We start from the raw sequence: 20009 nt of genomic DNA on the forward strand, positions 1-20009 counted from the left end.
GTACAAAATAATCATGTTGCTTAAGCAGCCGAGGGTTAGACTTTAAATTTTTATACTAAAATTTCGTTTTAAGAAGCAATAAAAAAGTATTCACAAACAAAGCCTTAGACTATTATAAGACTTATAGAGTGGAAGCAAGAAGCTTTATTAAGAACAAGTTCATGCATCACATGAGAAAAAAAATCATATTTTTCACATGCGAAATAAGCTGCCTTAAAATTTTATGCATGTTAAGTATATAATAAGTGTTGATTGTGTAATATCCGGTCTTTTTTTACATAATATATGGAAAATATCTTTTATTCTCACGACAATTAATTTTTATTTGTAATATCTTTAATCATCATTATATATATGATAATAGCAAATTGGCTATAGGATAAGCGCTATAACAGAAAAACTCTGCTCCGCGGAGCATGTTATTCGCCGCCGTTGCATTCGACTGCTCTACAAGTATTTCCCTCCTCCATCTCCCCTCTCACTTTTGCTCTGTTTCCTCCCTTCTTTTCCCGAATCCCGGCCCACCGTGAATTACCTTCTCCTCCTTCCCGCTTACTCTCTCTGGTTTCCGTCGATCTTATACTTCCTTCTTCCAATTCACCTCTCTGTCCATGGCGCCGAAAAAGGACTGTGGCAATCACGGCTCCTACTACCGCCACAAGCTCTACCGCAGGATCTTCGCCTGCCTCCTAACTCTAATCATCATCATCCTCTTCATCATCCTCGTAATCTGGCTTGTTCTCCGCCCCACGAAACCTAAATTCCTCCTACAAGACACCGAAGTCTACCAATTCAATCTCACCTCCGGCACCAACCTCCTCTCCTCCAATTTCCAGGTCACCATCTACTCCCGAAACCCCAACGATCGAATCGGAATCTACTACGACCGTCTCGATGTCTTCGCCGAGTACAAAAACGAGCAGATCACCGTCGCCACCGGCCTTCCCACCGGCTACCAGGGCCACAACGACGTCAACATCTGGTCTCCGTTCCTCTCCAGTATCGCCGTACCCATCTCTCCTTACCTTGTTGACGCCATAGGACAGGATGAGAACGCCGGCTTCGTTCTTATTTACATCAAGATCGTCGGCCGTCTCCGGTGGAAGGTCGGCAGCTGGATCTCCGATCACTACCATATCGATGTTAGCTGCCCCGCCTTCTTCACCGTCGCTAATAGTAAGGACAACGGCGGCTTAACGGCGTTCCGGTTCCAGCGGATGACCTCCTGCACCGTCGACGTCTGAGCTAACGGTGGTATGAACGCTGGTGGTGAGCAGAGCCATTTCTTCTTTTTTATTAACGCAAAGCCCTTTGCAATTAAAGTTGATTTTACATTTCTGGACAGGGAAAAGCAGCTATAAGCCTATAACATTGCCGAAGACATGGAATAAGGTTGAAATGGTAAATTTTCACATTTATAATTCTACCCTTTTATTTTCCTATATTTTAAATTTTGGTCTAAATTGTGCTATTTCAGTTCTGTCAATGGAACTTTGTATTTAATTGCTGTTTAATTATTTATGTGCTCATTTGAAGTTAATGGGCTTTTTAATTTCATCTAAATTTCGTTATAAGATGATGCAAATGTAAAAAGTGCTGTCTCTTCTTACAACATTTTAGAGCAATTGTGCAAAATTAAATTTATATAATAAACCACATTTAGTGCTTAACCTACTTCACTAATTTGCATGCTGGAGTGACGTCAAAGACGCTTCATCGTGCTGTCGGTAATGCGAATCAAATGGAGTTGTTGGAAATTTGGTGAATGCTGACTTTTCTGGCATTTCGATTGTGAAGCGGCTTTAAGGAGGAGCCTTGTTTTCGTAATGTAAATTTAAGAGCGTTTTGGGATTCTTTGGAAATTCGGTGAATGCTGACTTTTCTGGCATTTCGATTGTGAAGCGGCTTTATGAGGAGCCTCGTTTTTGTTCTGTAAATTTAAAGAGCCTTTTGGGATTCTTTTATTTTATAAAAATGTTTTTCTTAATTTTTTTTTTCTATTTGAAAAATAAATCAAATTATTTTAAATTATACTTATTTTAATATTTTAAAAAATAACTATCATATTTAGTCATTGGATGCCAATATCGTCGCCGCTAGCTATTACCATCGCTGCTGTGTTGATGATCTTCGTTACAGTACTGATAACTGTTATCGCTATCATATAAATAAAAGAAATTTTTGAAATATCAAATATGTTTTAATTTGTATTTAAAAAAAAATAAAAAATATAAACTTGATACGGCATCACAAAAGCCTGATCGGGCACGAATCTCGAGGCAAAAGTTAGTTGAAAACTTCAAAAATTAATTTTGGGAGCCCCCGAACTCCGATTTCAGCAAGCTTATAGTCAAATCGAGCGTCTCGGAAATACGAACCCAACGACACAAAGATCAACCCAATCCGAGCCCGAATGAGTCCAAATCAAGGGCTCAAAGCACTGTTGGAAGGTTCAAACCGCAATTTGAGTTACCAAACGGTATCCGATTTTGACGAGCTTATACTCGAATCGAACGGCTCGACGAGACGAATCCAACGAGCCCAAGATCGCCGAATTCCAACATCATTAAGGCCTTCAAATGCCCAACAAACGATGCATGAGCAAAGGATTCAATATCGGCCGTCCATTCAAAACACTACCAATTCGCCCCTGATCTCACACCTATTTACGGGCTATGTCACTCCCGAAAAAAATATAAATAGAGCCCTCATTCTACACCAAGGGGACTCAAGTGAAGGGAGATAAGAAGAAGAGGAGAAAGGGGAAAAGGAGATTCCTCACCTCCTCGACCACTGCCGGAGCTCTTCCTGCCGCCTGAAGACGCCGGAACTCTGCCGGATTTTCGGGAAACGCAGGGAATTTGCAGAATTTTATAGACTTCTTGGGAGAAACAAATTGTATTCGGATTATCCCAGTTTGTGGGACTATACATCGAACTGCGTTCACCTGGAAGAACTTCAGCTAACGGACCATTTTGCTAACTGTGAAAATAAGTTTAATTTGTCAAAATTTATTATTTAAACTATATTCTTACAGTAAATAAAGAATTTTTTAACAATTTAAAAAATAAAACTGATTAATTTAAAATAAAATTTAATATTTAATATAAAATAAAAATTACCTAACTAATTAATTTTAAAATGAAAATTGATTAAATTGTTAATAGTTAAAATGAAAATTAACTATTAATAATTATTTGTTAAATCATTTAAATATTTTAAAATTTATTCATTTTCTTTAAATTTTTAAAAAGCCGTTAGAAACGCCAAAAAGCCGCCGGAAAGCCGCTGGAAAAGTGCCCGCCGGAAAGCTGCCGGAAAAGTGTCGAAAAGCCGCCGGAAAAGTGGCCGCCGGAAAGCCACCGGACAAGGCCGCCGGTAATGGGTGATTTTTCTGTAGTGAAGTTAGCCTGAGCAACCGTGTGGAACTCCCTCTTACATTTTCTTGAAACCCATAAGAATCTTCTCCTTCTCTCACACACTCCGCCCTTTCACTCCTAAGCTCTAGGCTCTCTCTTCAAACTTTTTTTTGAAGAAAACAACTCAATGAATGCCAAAAGACTCTTACAAAGTCTTATGAGAAAGCTTAAATAGAGGGCTTAAAAAAATCCTAAAAATTAATTCAGTTGTCACTGATTGTACAATATGATCAAAGATCGTGTAGTTCGATTAGTTCAAATAGCTATATTAGTATTGTACAAAGAGCAATGCGTTGTACGATATGTTTAAGTGTTTGTGATGATCATCCAGTATGATATAATGCATCATCTAGTATGATTAGTTAAATCAAATTGGATTATCATCCTATACGATTAATGATAAATAAATATCATCACATGCAAAGATAAGGTGGTATAGTACGATTTGTTCAATCGTACGATATGATTTGACTAGATTAATTAATCCAAATTTGATCCATAATTATAGGATTAATTTAGAAAATATTTATTATATCGTACAATACAATACCTATCATATGGTAAAATTAGTACATATTTTGAATTTCAAAATATTACCAAAATTATGATTAACAACTAAGATCTTAATTTCAACTGATCATCATATACAATCTTGATCGTACATTACAATGAGTGCAAATAACTTTAATTATGCCATGAGTCATTTCAATAATTTTTTTGAATAATTGATCATAAAATACGATATAGATTATACAACTTGATTAGTTTAGAAAAAAAATATAATTCTAATTTTCTTACTATCTCACTCCTTTGAGTGTGTATGTGCATGGTCACCAAGCTAACATACACCCTTATTTGACTTGATTCAAGAAATAAAAAAAAAATAAATGAATATTATAGACTCTTTCAATATATCATATTCTACTCAATCTTGAGCCATGAATCTTCATTGAATGGTGTGTGATGTACCTGATGTCTATGATGCCATGATGCTTACAAATAAAGAAGGTTGGTGTTATCGCATTAAAATTGGTGCTTCAATGTTAATTGATACGGTGCCACGACATTAACCTTATCGGTGTTTCCCAATACTTGGGGTTCTCATGTTGACCTCATGAATAATCTCCATGAGTTTGGTTCAATGATTTTGTCAAATCATAAGAAATGAATTTTTTAAGTTTATAGGGTGGTTTTGGTCAACTAGGGTTGACCTATTCAACTTGGTTTGACCAGTGGTTAATGATGGTTCTAACTCATTCCAAATGATATTTTGAACATGATGAAAGTAATCCCAAGGATTGGTGGGTTCATTTAGTTAAAAATTCATGTTTAAGGGCTAAAAGGACCCTTTGGTTAACCTTGGTTTAATGCATTTTAAATGTTATTTACGATTTGTTGGAGGTGGTCCTAAGGTTTGGTTGGGTCTCCATGCATGCAATGTTGTTTAGAGGGAAAAAGGGAAAATTTTTTAACCTAGGGTTATAGATTTCAACTCATATTATGGATATATTTGGAGAAGGTTGCGTGGCTTGGATTGACTGAGCCATGTTGAGGTTTAAGGAAAATTCTATTTTCAAAGTTTAGGATTTTAGGATTTTGTGGTCAACTATGACCAACCAAAGTCCAATACTAGTTTAATGCATTATGCCAATAATGATGATCATGATCAATGAGTTTAGAGAAGCCTCCAAGGTCAAAAACCATAATATATTATGTTCAATTGCACAAGCTATAAATATTTGAAGGTTTTACAATCTATGAAAATGCTTTAATTTTTAGGGGTTAAGGTTCTTGAAATGTCTTCAAATTGATGTGGTAGACCCTAGTGACATGCCTCATAAAGATGCAAGTGATAGATCAGGAATCTAAGTTCATTTAGTCAGGTTTTAAGGCAATGAAAATCTCTTCAATAGGCTATGGATCAAAGGGTTTTGGGTTTGGTTCTAACACTTAATTTTGAAGTTTTGAGTTTACAATGGGTTTGATCAAGTTTGATTTATATTTGATTTATCAATGATTTGAAGAGTTTAGGTTTTAAAATGCCCAAATCACTTATAATCAATGATGATTGCTAGTGATTAAATAAGAGACCATGTGACAATCAATGGTGATTGTCTACTGATGGATTAGAATTTTTGATTTTGATTTGATTTGAATATGATCATTGGATATCAATGATTGAGTGAAGATTTGATTTTTCAATAATCATATCACTGAGAATCATTTTGGCGATTATTAACTAATTGATCAGGTGATCAAATGATAATCAAGGGTGACTGTCAAGTGATTGTTTTATCTATCAATGATTAAGGTGCAATACCAATGCATAGTACACATGTTTACTTTGGGTTTGAAGTGTTATTCAGTGATTTTAATATGGAGATGAAATTTTGATTTAGATAATTGACCTCATACAAAAAATGAGGCTATTAAATAAAAAAAGTAAAAAAATAGTTGATATAATTTTGATAGAATATTTTGGACTGATGCATGTAAATAATATAGTTTTCCTAATGAAACTCTTAATTATAGATGCGGATTGGAGCATATGCACTCCTAGATCTTTGTCAAACTTATCGAGGTGAAAAGAAATATTGTTAGTCTTCCTACAGTTTTATTATCTCCATAGAATCTAGAGTATTGAAACATCTTATATTTAAGCATGTTAATATTTTATTTTAATATTTCTAATTATTCTTACATTCCTCTATCAAGCTTATACTTCACAGTAGATTTTAACTATGCACATTATTATTATATGCATTAAATGAGGAACGAGAGATATTGGAAACATCAATATTTTCATTAAAAAAAGAGTCTATATTATTAGCACTTAATATACACTTTACATCATCGACCCCAAATAAAAGACCTAACCAGGCATGAAATAAATAACAAGCAAACTCATATTCATTTTATTCATAGAAGAATAAAGTATAAGAGAAGTTTTAAGAAGTTTATCACCAGGACGGATCTAAGTATCTTCTTTCTGCTTCTTCTTCCTCTACTTATAGAGTTGCTTATACAAACAAAAGCTAATCCCTCTAAAAGATTGTATCTTGCACTTCTCTAGCCTCACTTAAATTTTACTCTAAGGAGGCACTAAAGAAATACACTGAAAAAGTACTTAATTATACTCAAGGAACTAAACTACATAAATAATAGAACTAACACATATTTATAAAAAATATAGTATCAAACTTGAGCGTTGCGGCTCTAGATATGGTGGCACTATGGCGACAAAAGGTGAACTAGCATCTCAGTGTTAGAGTGTCAGCTCCATTGCAGTGCTAAGTGATGCGGCACCAATATGACCTAAATCAATCTCATTGTTGAGTCAACATGGCTCTTAGCAGTTATAATTGTTCCATCGCGACACTGTAAAATTTGAGATTTGCGACGCTTGGAATGACTTTCTGGCGCCACAACATTGGAAAGGTTGGCACTCCTACGTGAATTTTGAAGAGACACCTAATGTTGTGGTGCTACTTTTGGGCACTGCAATGCTGACATCTATGATGTCGCATTGCTTGCAAATAGAGAAGGTTAGTGCTGCTACATTGAAATTGGCACTTAGGTGTTGATCGATACAATACCGCGGCATGGACCTTATCAACACTATGGCGCCGCAAAAAACTTGTAAATTTAGCTTTTTCCTATACAATTCTAGTACAAACACAACTAAAATAAACATTTTTGATGCATTTAACATAATAAAAATAATACACAATTTACACTTATTAGTCGTCGCATAGGTGGCACTCATATTGAATCTTTATAAAGGCCCATTTATTATGCTCTCATTTTGTAAAAGCTGAAGACGTTTGCCACTTTTCTTTAGTTGGCCAAAAGTCATATAAATATTAAAAAAACATAGTAGGGTGACCTCATCTTATTACCATTTTCCTTACTAATCTTTCAAGAATTTACGTTAACATCCTTAGAATTAATGGAATAGGCTATGTCACCATCATGGTAAGTTGGATGATATACTGACATCATTATTAGTATTTCCAGATGAAACATAGAAGGGGTGGATAGTTTATGATCCCTAAAAGAGGGATAAAATGCTTAACCATTGAGGTAATTCATTTATACTCCTCTTTGAGTGTCTTTGGTAGAGATTATCATCGCTATCTACAGCAAAGAGTATTTCTAATATCTATAACTGATTTACTTTACAAAGACTTCTCATTACCTTTCAAAGGATTATATTTTTTCACAAAAATTATAATCATGATATAGAGGATTACCAGTACCTTATATATATATATATATATATATATATAATAAAAATTCCATTCTTGTATGCTGAAGGAGCTTATATTTGATGATCAACAAAGATATTGTAACACAATGTAAATTGATAAGGAGTAAGAATGTGCTTGTTTAGCCTAGGTGAGTCATTTTACAAGAGCCATCTCATTGATTCTTATTGGAGCTAGGGCTAATCTATCCAAACAGTTAAGCCTCAAGCGACCTAGGTTGGAAAAGTTTAATATTGCCTCGAGTTTCTCAGGTTGAAGGGCTCCAACAACCTTTTTTACATCATCGAATAAATACCAATATCCATAGAATGATGATATCATCATCACCTATTTATTTTCTATCTTTTAGGTTGGTAGAATTTTAATTGATATAAATAGTTTATTTATCATAATTCTTGAGTAACAAATCAATTAAATAAATATTGACCATCATAAGTTCTCATCCATTATTAGGCCCTTTATGGCTTCTCTGTTGAGTGTAGATAATTAGAAGGACAATTGCATCATTGATAACTTGAGGGGAATGTGATGTACAATACACCATCATGACCAATGAATTATTAGTGTTGTTACTTTTTATGACTTCTCATTGTTTGACTATTGCAAACTATTTCTAAGGATATTGTCTCAACTTAGTAAGATACAATAAAATTTCTTGCATACTGCTAAATTAATAACTATATAAGAATCTTAGGTGTGCAAATAGGACTAATCCAAGAGGAAGATTCTCAACTTGAAGTATAAAGGTGAACTTTCATCAAGATCACATCAATAATAAAAGATGTCGCTATCTTTGGTGAAAATCCAAGTAAGAGTTTGAGCGATGATGCCCGATTTGATTGAAAACACTAATAATAACTTGTTGATTATCTTAGGTTAAATTTTTAGCTAACATGGTAGGATTCTACATAACATCTCTTACCATCATCTAAACATCAATAAGGTGGCATGCATCATCACATAGAGAAATTACCCAGTGTCCATGACTCTATCTCAGTTAGTTTGCTCAGAGATTCAAAAGTTGCTTGAGGCTAGATTTATCTAAGAAGTCCAATACAAGGATTAGAGCTTTCATATTATTACGATTTACAAGAAATAAGAATCATGCAATAAGTAGTAGCAAAATCAACTCCCATTCTCAATATCAATCATCCTTAAAAGTCTTAGCTTACTTTTGATCTAGGATGGAATGCAAATGAAATAGATAAGTCTAATTCATGATTTACATCAATTATTAATGCAACACATGACATTGCATCTCCATACCGGTTCACCACAACATACATTCACACATAACACTATTAATTAGGAAAACTTATTATCTGCGGATGTCGAACGTTATCTAGAGACCAACCAGAATGTGCCACATAACCCATGTGCTCAGTATTGCGAGTTGGTACCACTGACATGGCGCATTCTGATTGACCTCCGGACGATGTTCTACGTCCGGACTCTGCATAGAATAATTTCTTCTACATTAGGCATAACATCCTACTAGATTAGATTTGAGATTCTTACACATGAAATTTGTCAAATAAATAAGATATATTGCATTTGTTCTAATAAAAAAATAATCAAAATATTCTTACTTTTTTTTTCTACTTTTAGATCCTACAAAAAAACAACTCGAATCAATTCCAAGTGCAAAATGAAATTTGGTGAAAGTAGTGGACTTTTTTGAACTTTTATATATAAGTGCAGCCCTCAGTGCCACAAAAGCAACACACTGAAGGCTTCAGCAACAAGCAATAAAATTGTTTTGCGTGCAAAAATATATTTTAATTAAATGAAATGATAAAGAAAAAAAAAGTATCATAATTGATCAATTAAGTGAGATATTATTTTATTTGAAGAAATAAGCATTAAATTTATTTTAGATAAAATTAAATCTAAAGAGGGATAACTTTTTGTCTATTGGATTTTCCATGAATGAAATTAGTTTGAAATAAGGGTATAAAAAAAGATTTGATCTCTCTACTTGATCTGAATTTGGCTCAAAAAATTTGAGTTTGAGTTGATCCGTTTAATAAACGGTTCGAGTTGATCTGTTAACTCGATTTTGATCCGAAATGACATGTTTAAATTATTTTTTTCTTAAAATTTTTTATCTATTTGTATGATTGTCTTATTTTTTATTAATTAATCTAAAATCTATTGTTAAAAGTCATTCGGGTTGCTAGCGAGTCGGGTTTGAGTCCACGTTTTTGACCTATTTGTTAAACGTGTTATATTCGGGTTGATTGGATTCGGGTCGGAACCGACCTGTTCACCCGTTTTAACACCACGTTGAACCAAAGTTCGAATATTTGCTACGAAAACATCCACGAGTGTGTGAAGGAGAAGAATTGTTCGTAATGGGAGTGAATATGAGAGAAAATTAAATAAAAATTCATAGTATAGGGAAAAATATGAGAAGAAATTAAATAAAGTCATCACAACATAGATATCATTTGGCTAAATAATGCATGTATTGGCTTTTCAATATGTTTGTTGCATAACCCCTATATAAAGGAATTTAAATGCAACATATATCATAGGATATACATTAGGTAGCTATAAAAGAGATACTTCTATTTCAGTGTAAAAAAAATTGATAGGGCAGAAAGATATTTTTTTAATAAAATTATAAAGACAAGAATTAAAAAAAAGTTTTAAAAAATTCGGCCTTATGTATGGCATAAAATATTCAAGTTAATTTAAAAAAATTAAATAATATGACATGATGTAGATTGTGTGTAATTCTAAATAGTCTTGTGAGATATGATAATGATAAGATAATTAAAATTATAAGATGAATCATTGTAAAAATAATAATAATCAACAATCATAACACTCAATTGGATGATCCGTTTTAATTCTCTTCTCCATAGATCATTTTTTTGAGTATTTAAGTATCTTAATTACTTTGAAATTGAGTTATCTTGAACTTTTATTAAGATTTTCGTTTGATTGAATGAATTTTTCAGTAATGTAAATATCCACCAAAAAATAAATATAGGGGCTATGTTGTTGGAAATATTTTGAGTATGAGTAAAGTAAATTTAGGGGATTTGAAAATCGGGATGCATTTAAAATACAAAGTATGTTGTGAGTGAATTTATAATTCATTATTTAGGTCATCCTGACAATATTTAGAATTTTCCCATTTTGAACATGTTTCAATTACATAGCTAAGGTAAAAGTGATGTGAGGCGCTCGTTGTTAGATGTCGTCTTCGACCATTTGTCATTCGTTATCGATTGTTGTTGCCACTTATTGTTGGTTTCCTTGATTGGCCACCGCCGCCCTTTGTTACCCACCTCGTTGGGGTCTACCCTAGCTGTCATTGAGGACAATTGCTTCCTACCAATAGTCATCGCTAATCGTCACCCCGATTGTGTGTGACGATTTCAAATTATACTAATTTTAAAATAAATTCAATTAATTTTAAATCAATCATGATGCAAATTATACTAAGATATTGTGACACCATTGTTTCTCATTTAAATTGAACTTATTAGGAAGAAAAATTCTTTACATTCCAAAATGTTTGATTAGGACAAATCAACTCTTCTAAATGACTTGGCTATAAACTACTATGAGAAAAAGCTCAAACTATCATAGGAACTCATATGATTACTCACAAATAAAAAATATAGTTAATAATATTATTTATTCTCAAATATTTCAGTGTGAAAAAATCATCACGATTAAAAAAGTTAACGGATTTAGGTTTCATTTGGGATGACTTTCTTACTGCTTCTTAAAACGGCTTTCTAATACAAAAATTAAGAAGCAGTAAGAAAGCTATCTAAACGATGTTAGAGTATACATTTGATCCTCAGGTTCTTGGTGCTTAACCTACTCCAACTACATTAGCTTATTGAGGAAGCATTACTTCTGCTGGACAGTCTGTCATTAACGGCGCTGCCATTCTCTCTTTTGCGCCCTCTCCCTAGTCTTTTCTCTATTTAATATCTTCTGTAAAAGGAGGCTAAGTAGGGTTAATGAAGATACAACCTTAAACATCTCTTTCTTTGTTATGTATTGCTTCTCCTCTAACTGTTCTATGCAGGTTTATCTCATGTTATAAGAGTATTAGGCTCAACCATGTTTTTCAATGGCGGATAAGGGCTCCGTCTCCTCTGCTCCACTTCCATCCTCCCTCTATGCCTCGATGGTTGAGCTTTCTATTTCCCCTTCTCTTAAGTTTCTCATGAGTAGCCTCAAATCCATTGTCTCAACTGTTCTCACTAATGAGAATTATCCCATTTGGCATCTTCACATTCAAGCTGTTCTCTGCCAATGGATTTGAAGGATATCTAACGAGAAGAATTTTTGCACCCTCATCCTCTATTACTGATCCAAATTCCACAGACCTTCATCTCTGGAATTTAATAGATCAAAACTTGGTTTTAGCGTTACTTTCTACTATCTTTACGTTAGTTTTACCTTATATTTTAACACTTTCAACTGCTCATGAGATCTGGCTAACCTTAGAGAGATGTCTTCAACCATCAGATCGTTCTAGGGTTATTCAGCTTAAGAATGAATTGCATCATATACATATGAAAGAGCTATCAAAGACTCAATATCTGGTTCAAATCAAGGCTCTAGTAGACAATATTGCTACAGGGGCACACATTGATGTCGAAGATGTTATTATGTACACACTAAATGGTTTATCACATGTCTATAATGCCTTTAAGACTGTAATTCATACATCACAACAACAAATTATTTTGGATGTTCTTTATTCTCTTCTCTTTAGTGAAGAGATAAACCTGTAAATCGAACAACAAAAGGGATCCTCTCAGACATCTGATCACACTGCGCTACTATCGAACCACACTAATGCACCTCACGACAAATAATTTTTTCACTCACCCAGAGAAAGAGGAGCTCCCTTCAGACCAAACTTCACTACACCAAATGCAGCTTCATCTCCAGCATTATCTACCCCTCGCCCCGCTTGCTAGATCTGCAGGAAGCTTGACCATATTGCTCTGAATTATTAGCATCCCTGCAATATGCAGTACACTCCAACTTCAACTTCCAATCATCCAGCCCTTCTGACTAACTCACTCAACTCTGCTTCTCCTCCCGTTACTAAATGGGTTCTTGATTTCAGAGCATCTCCATCTTACTTTCGAGGCTCATCATATGAAACAACCAGTTCCCTACATTGGTTATGATACAATTTCAGTTGCTAATGAGGAACTCTTCCAATTCAGCATTTCATTCAAGGCATACTCCCTCTTCCAGATACCAATCATAAGCTATTTCCTTACAACCTTCTTCATGTTCACTTACTTTCTTATAACCTTTTATCCATTCACAAGCTAACTTCTGATAACAATAGTTCAATATCCTTTGATACTCATGGCTTTATTAGCAAGGATCTTTTGGACAATAACATACTTCTCCACAATCGCTCTAGAGATTGTCTGTATACATTCACACAGTCTTCGCATCCTCTCCCAAAGCTCTTCACTCCAATGCCATTAACACCGAACCTTAGCATGCTCGTCTTGGGCATCCCAACCTTAGGATTTTAAAATTGCTATTTGATGTAATACCTTATATATGTTCTCCCCCTCCGTCTTTTATGTGTGCCTCATGTAATGTGGCCAAGAGTCACAAACTATCTTTCCCTTCCTATCCAAGTAATGTTACTGAACCATTTCAGTTAATACATTATGATGTTTGGGGACCAACACCTATATCTTCATTTTTTGTTTTTGTTTTTAAGTTTCATTTATAGATGATTATTCTTGATACACATGGATTTATCTCATGTATACTAAGGACAAAACTATTTCAAAATTCCAACAATTTCATCAACTCATCAAAAAAGCCTTTAACTGCTCTATTCAAATACTTCACACTGATCGTGGCGACGAATATACCAATCATATTTTTCAAACATTTCTTCTTCAACAAGATATTACCCACCAACTTAGCTGCCCATACACCCCATAGCAAAATGGTCTTGTTGAACGTAAGCATTGCCATTTGCTTGAGGCCACTCGAACTCTTCTTCATGCCTCACATCTTCCCCAAACATTTTGGGCTGAAGCACTTTTAACTTCTAACTATATCATCAATATACTACCAACTACAACTCACAATCTACAAATCCCACATCAAATCCTCTATGGCCACCTCCCTTCTTACACTCACCTCAAAACGTTCGGCTTCCTATGCTTCCCATAGCTTCAACCTCTCTCCAAAAATAAACTTTCTCCATGCTCTCACGAGTATGTGTTCCTGGGTTATTCACCTTCACACAAAGGCTATCATTGTCTTCATCTTGTTACCAACAAAATTCATGTCTCTCATCATGTTATTTTCTATGAAAACATATTTCCCTACAAAAAGGATTCTTCCAATCACACTCCTATCACTACAGAACCACCACAAAATCAATTATTTCTTACTCCCACCTAAATTCTCTCTAACACTTCAAGTTATTCCTCTAAACCCCATGTACCTTCACATACTTCTCTCGAACCCTTTTGCCCCTCGTCCCCTTCTTCCTCCGATACTCCTACCATTTCCCTACCATCTTCACCCTCTCTATCACCAACCCCACCTCCACCACAACTCACCACATCCATACACCCCATGCAAATCTGGCTAAAAACCAGTCATCCACGTCCCAAATCCATCTTTGATCTATGCACCGTCCCTCAACATAATCCCATTCCTCAATCATACATTCAAGTTGTCAAATACAAGCTTTGGAGAGATGCCATGTCGGAAGAGTTCCTCGCACTTCAGAAGCAAGGCACTTGGACCCTCATACCTCCTCCCACACACAAACCAATTATTGGCTGTAAATGGATCTTCAAATTAAAAACCAAGTCGGATGGTCAAGTTGAACATCACAAGGCATACCTTATTGCTCATGGCTTTACTCAAGAGCATGATGTCAACTATAATGAGACCTTTAGCCCAATGGCCAAGCTAGCCATGAACCGTATTTTGCTTCTTTTTACTCTTCATTACAACTGGCCTATACTTCAATTTGGTATTTCCAATGCCTTTTGACATGGTGATCTACATGAGGAAGTATATATGAAACAACCTCCAGTTTTTGCTGATGTTCAACATTCTTGTTATGTTTGCAAACTCAAAAAGGCTATATATAGTCTCAAACAAGCTCCTAGGCAATGATACAACAAGCTTACTCATTTGCTTCTTCAATTTGGCTTAATATTCAGCTAGGAGGATCCATCTTTACTTATATACCACAAATCTAATATTCAACTTTATCTATTAATCTATGTGGATGATTTACTTCTCACTAGAAATCACTCTCATACCATTCAATGCCTTCTCTCCATACTCCAGACCAATTTTTCTCTTAAACAAATGGGATATGTTCCAACATTCTTAGGATTCAATTCCACCGAACACCTACTACTCTATTTCTTCATCATATGAAGTATGCAACAAACCTTCTGAATTCGGTGGGATTCACCTGTTGCAAACCAATGGCTACTCCAATCACCCTTAAGTCCTCTACCAAGGCTTCAATCACCAAATCATTTCATGATCCACATCTCTATAGGCAACTTGCTGGATCACTAAATTATCTCACAATAAAAAGACCAGATATTGCCTTTGCTGTCAACTATGTCTGCCAACATATGCACAGTCCGAACAATGCTGATTATCTTGCACTAAAATTGATTCTTCGATATATACAAGGTACACTCACCTATGGTCTACCCTTGGTATCTGGAAATCTATAGCTTCACACATATGCGGATGCGGATTGGGCCTCCGATTTCGTTGACAGAAAATCTATCACAGATTTTTGTTCTTATCTTTGTAACACTCTCATATCCTTGTGTGTTAAAAAGCAAGTTAGCATTGTCAAATTTTTGGCTGAAGCCGAATATCGTGCCCTTTCATCAACAACTTCAGATGTCATTTGGCTGCAAAGATTATTACATGAATCCAAAGAACCTCAACAGACACCCACCATTATCTATTGTGACAATACATCGGCTATTGCACTAGCTCATAACCCGGTCTTCCATGCTCACACCAAACATATCGAGATATACCATCGCTTTATCAGTCAACACATTCAAAACGACATGATCTCCATTCTTCATCTTAATTCGGGGGATCAACGAGCTGACATACTCGCTAAAACTCTATCTTCACTCAGATTTTCTGATCTTAGAGACAAACTTATCATTTGATCCTCGACTAGTTAGTTTGAGAGAGGGCTGTTAGAGTATACATTTGATCCTCAGGTTCTTGATACTTAACATACTCTAACTACATCAGCTTATTGAGGAAGCACTACTTATGCTGGACAGTTTATCATTAACGATGCTACAGTTCTCTCTTTTGTGCCCACTCTCTAGTCTTTTCTCTATTTAATATCTTCTGTAAAAGGGGCTGAGTAGTGTTAATGAAGATACATCCTTAAACATCTCTTTCTTTGTTATGCATTGCTTCTTCTCTAATTGTTATATGCAGGTTTCTCTCAAACGAATTCTTAAAATTAACATTAGTGCTAACAATATGTGAATTAATAAGAAGTTTAATAAACTTTATAATATTTTCTAATTATAACTTGAAAGAAATTCCATAGGCAAAATATTCTAATTAAAAATTTAATGTGGATGTACTTTAAAATTATTAAATATGCTTTAAGATATGGGCAATATATTGATAAGTAATATTACATTCATAAAAAAAAATTAAAAATTTTGAGGTTATCGTGGCTACTTTTTTATTGCTACATCTTAATATTAAAATTTTTTAATAATTAAATGAGACATAAAGTCAAATATTAGTGAGATGCTCAAGAAAAAAAAAAATTCCTGTATAGGAAAAAGGAAAGGGCATTAATTTTATAACATTAATTTTTTTTTTTAAGGTAATATTAAAATGAGTTTTTCTTTTGCCGTTTGGGTGGTTTCTATTGGCCGTCTCTTTCACTTGTGGGCCAATAGAGATTTTTATTGGAAGAGTGATTTGTGGGCTCCACAGTTCTTTTAAAAAGTGATGGAAGAGTTACTGAATGAAATTTTATTTTTTTTTATGTCCAAAAAAAAAAATTATTTTTTAAATAAGCAATAATTTTATTTATAGGAGCTCTTTAACATAAAATTTTTAATTTTAAAAATAAAATAATAATAGTATTCTTATTAGGGCTGCATAAAATAATAAGAAAGCTCACCTAAAAAAATTCTAAATAAAAAACTATCAAAATAAAAAAAAAGGGTGAGATGCCCAAATTTAACTTAAATCAGATTAAGTTTAAATTTTCGAAATGTAATATTTAATGTTTTAATAATATTAAATTACATGATTTAATTTCTGAATAAATTCAAAAGTAATAAAAAATATTTATTATAAATATATAATAAAACAGTAAATATTTAGATATTTATATAAAATATAAAAAAGATAAATGCCATAAAAATTAATTTGTATTACTTTTTAAATATTCTTTTAATTAAATATTTTTTTTCTATACAGAAATAAATATCATTATATGAAGAAACGAGTAGGATATTTAAGTTTGTTTGTTATGTCGCTGTGCTCGTTTTGTTCTTATCATTTCAGAGTCGTAATCCGAATTATGCTCAGTGAGTGAGCTCCACACGTCTCTCAATTGGCGACTGTTTTGGAATCCAATGATTAGCTTTTATATTATTGTTTTTTATTTTTTGAAAACTTAAGAGTTACATTCAGTTATTTTCACTTTGATATTCAGAGCACCGGGCAAAAATTATATTGTGTGAGCATCCGTTGGGATCATCACAATGCTTTGTTTTAATTAAACAGTTGGATTCCCCTTGACCGTACCAGTTCTGAGTCGGTTGTTCGACACCTGGGGAAGGCCCCCAAGGGAGTCGTTCCGGCCCGCTCTCGCCGCGAGTGCAGCTCAAGCAGTCCACTGACAGTAGGTGGATTCAAGACTGGGACCCTCGTGCCCAACCCTTAGAGCCAATCCTTTTCCCGAAGTTTCGGATCCATTTTGCTGACTTCCCTTACCTACATTGCTCCATCGACCAGAGGCTGTTCACGTTGGAGACCTGATGTGGTTGGTTGAGAGCTTATGCTTCCAACTAAGAGGTCTTGGATTTGAGTCTTTGTGTATGCGTTGTGTGTCTGAATTTGCCTTAATGACCTAAATGTCCAAAAAAAAAAAACATTCAGTTATTTTTATTTATCAATCAAGCGTACAAAACTTTTATATATTTTTTAATTTATTATGTATTTATAATAAATACAAAAATTAAAAAGCACTTCACAATATATAATTAAGAAGTTGTTTGATTTGGGGTTGTTTGATTGGCTAATAAGAAAATATAGTTTAAAAGTAATACATTGTAAATGTAATACTTTGAAGTTCTTTGGATGAGTGCAAGGTAAATTCAAGTGAATGATTTTTTTTTTTTTTTGAATTAAAATGAATGTAATATAAAGTTTAAAAATGACAACAGCTAGCAATGGTGGTCGACGGCAGCTGGCGGCAGTGAAGGTTGGATGGTGGCGGCAGTGGTGGTAGTCGGTGACGGATGGCAGTCGAAGGGGAGTGGCTGCGGCAGGGGCCCGGGTGGTAATGGCCCGGCGATGGCTGGTGGTGATGGAGGTGGGTGGAGGTGGCTGGCATTGGTGCCCGACGGTGGTTGGTGGCAATCAATAGAGCTTGCTTGTTTTTGCTCAAAACTAGATAAGTTTGGCTTACCGTAAAAATGAACTAGAATGGTGTATACTACATTTACTTTATTTTAATTTGAATTTCTTTTTCATATAACAAAAAATAAAAAATTTCAAAACCCTTGCATTTGAGATACTCTACACTCTTATGTAATCCAGCCAAATACTCCCTTGTTGAAAAATGACTAAGTAACAAGAATGTGGTAGGTGTGCCGAGTGGAAGGGCCGTCGCTCAACGGATAAAAGTTACTCTAGGGATAACAGGCTGATCTTCCCCAAGAGTTCACATCGACGGGAAGGTTTGGCACCTCGATGTCGGCTCTTCGCCACCTGGGGCTGTAGTATGTTCCAAGGGTTGGGCTGTTCGCCCATTAAAGCGGTACGTGAGCTGGGTTCAGAACGCAGTACAATTTGAAATATATTTGATTTTCTATGAGTGTAAAATAAATACAATAAATTATTATTTTTAATTTGGATTGATTGAAATAAATGCGGTGTAAAATTCAATGATGGTAGTTACCAATAGCCTGCAGTGGCGGGTGGTTGCGGCTACTAGCGGCCAACATAAGGAGAGCTTCTAGGAATGGCGTTGGTTGTAGTTGATCATTGCGATGACAATGACAAGAATTTACTATAATAGTCCATATTTTAATCCAGTTAAATATTTTTTAGGAGTCGTAGGACTTATACCGATTGTCGTTAGTTGACCCATATGAGAAATTTGTTTGTCTCGCTGTAAGGAGCCATTATCAATGGTTACAGTTGAAATTTGAAAATTACAAGAACTCTTTAGTTTTGCCCGCTCTTGGACCTCTCCCCTCTTTTTAGAGGCTGAAGTCTATTTATTGCTTTTTTTAAGGTGGCCTTCTGATAAAATTGGCTATAATTAAAATCACTCAATTTTATGGTTTCTATATTAATCTAATTGATGGTAGATCATTTATTAAACATCTGACTACCTTATTGATATCAATGTGAGGGCCCTGGAGGCATAGACCCCCACTGAAAAATTAATTAAAACTCAATTAAATGTTTTAATTGCTCTTTAATTAGCATAACTATTTGCTTTATTCGTGAAACTCTTTAGATTCTCATGTAGCACTCTGCTCTTTCCTTCTTTCATGCACACATCGCACATCGAGCGACCTAGCGAGGATTCCCGAATCTTAGGGTTTAGGGTCACACCAGCATCCGGCAAGGCTTCAACCGGCAACCGCAGGCTCCAGATAGCATACCACAAGGTCAAGGGCGGATCGACAGATCGCACAGGCACCGCAGGCCACAGGCCCACAGGTATATCTGACTTTGTGCTTTTTATTTTTTATTTTTTTTTCTTCGTTGTGGTGATTCGTTGAATGTTGAAAAATGCGATTTTGATGAAAGAATCATCAGGTCAGTGTAGCATAAACTGTCATCTGAACAATTGATTTTCAGCAAATTGAAAGTATATTATGTAGAATGTAAAGAGGTTTCTTTTGATTGTAGGAGGAGGTGGTCAGTTTAAGCCAGCAAATATGGAACATCAAAAATAGAACGCTACCAGATTTTCTAATGACTACCTATCAGGCTACTTTTTTGTCGTTGGAAAAGGTGGAAATGATTACTTGCTGAACTATTTTGCTCTTGCTGAGGAGCAAATACCTTC

The 20009-nt window shown here is 34.7% G+C and overlaps 1 protein-coding gene across 3 annotated transcripts; it reads left to right on the forward strand.

Moving 5' to 3' along the window:
• The first annotated feature begins 434 nt into the window (after positions 1-434).
• On the forward strand, positions 435-1670 carry LOC110114139 (NDR1/HIN1-like protein 1). 3 transcript variants are annotated; one of them, XM_028695112.1, is made up of 2 exons: positions 435-1266; positions 1346-1670. In XM_028695112.1, exon 1 carries the CDS (start codon positions 612-614, stop codon positions 1242-1244), a length of 633 nt encoding a protein of 210 aa, XP_028550945.1. In that variant the 5' UTR covers positions 435-611; the 3' UTR covers positions 1245-1266; positions 1346-1670. The 3 variants fall into 3 exon arrangements, with proteins under 3 accessions (XP_028550945.1, XP_020702570.1, XP_020702569.1); XM_020846911.2 differs by having other exon boundaries at positions 435-1254; XM_020846910.2 differs by having other exon boundaries at positions 437-1269.
• The last annotated feature ends 18339 nt before the right edge of the window (positions 1671-20009 follow it).

Source organism: Dendrobium catenatum, unplaced genomic scaffold (genome assembly GCF_001605985.2).
Source record: "Dendrobium catenatum unplaced genomic scaffold, ASM160598v2 fragScaff_scaffold_621, whole genome shotgun sequence".
Taxonomy (NCBI): domain Eukaryota; kingdom Viridiplantae; phylum Streptophyta; class Magnoliopsida; order Asparagales; family Orchidaceae; genus Dendrobium; species Dendrobium catenatum.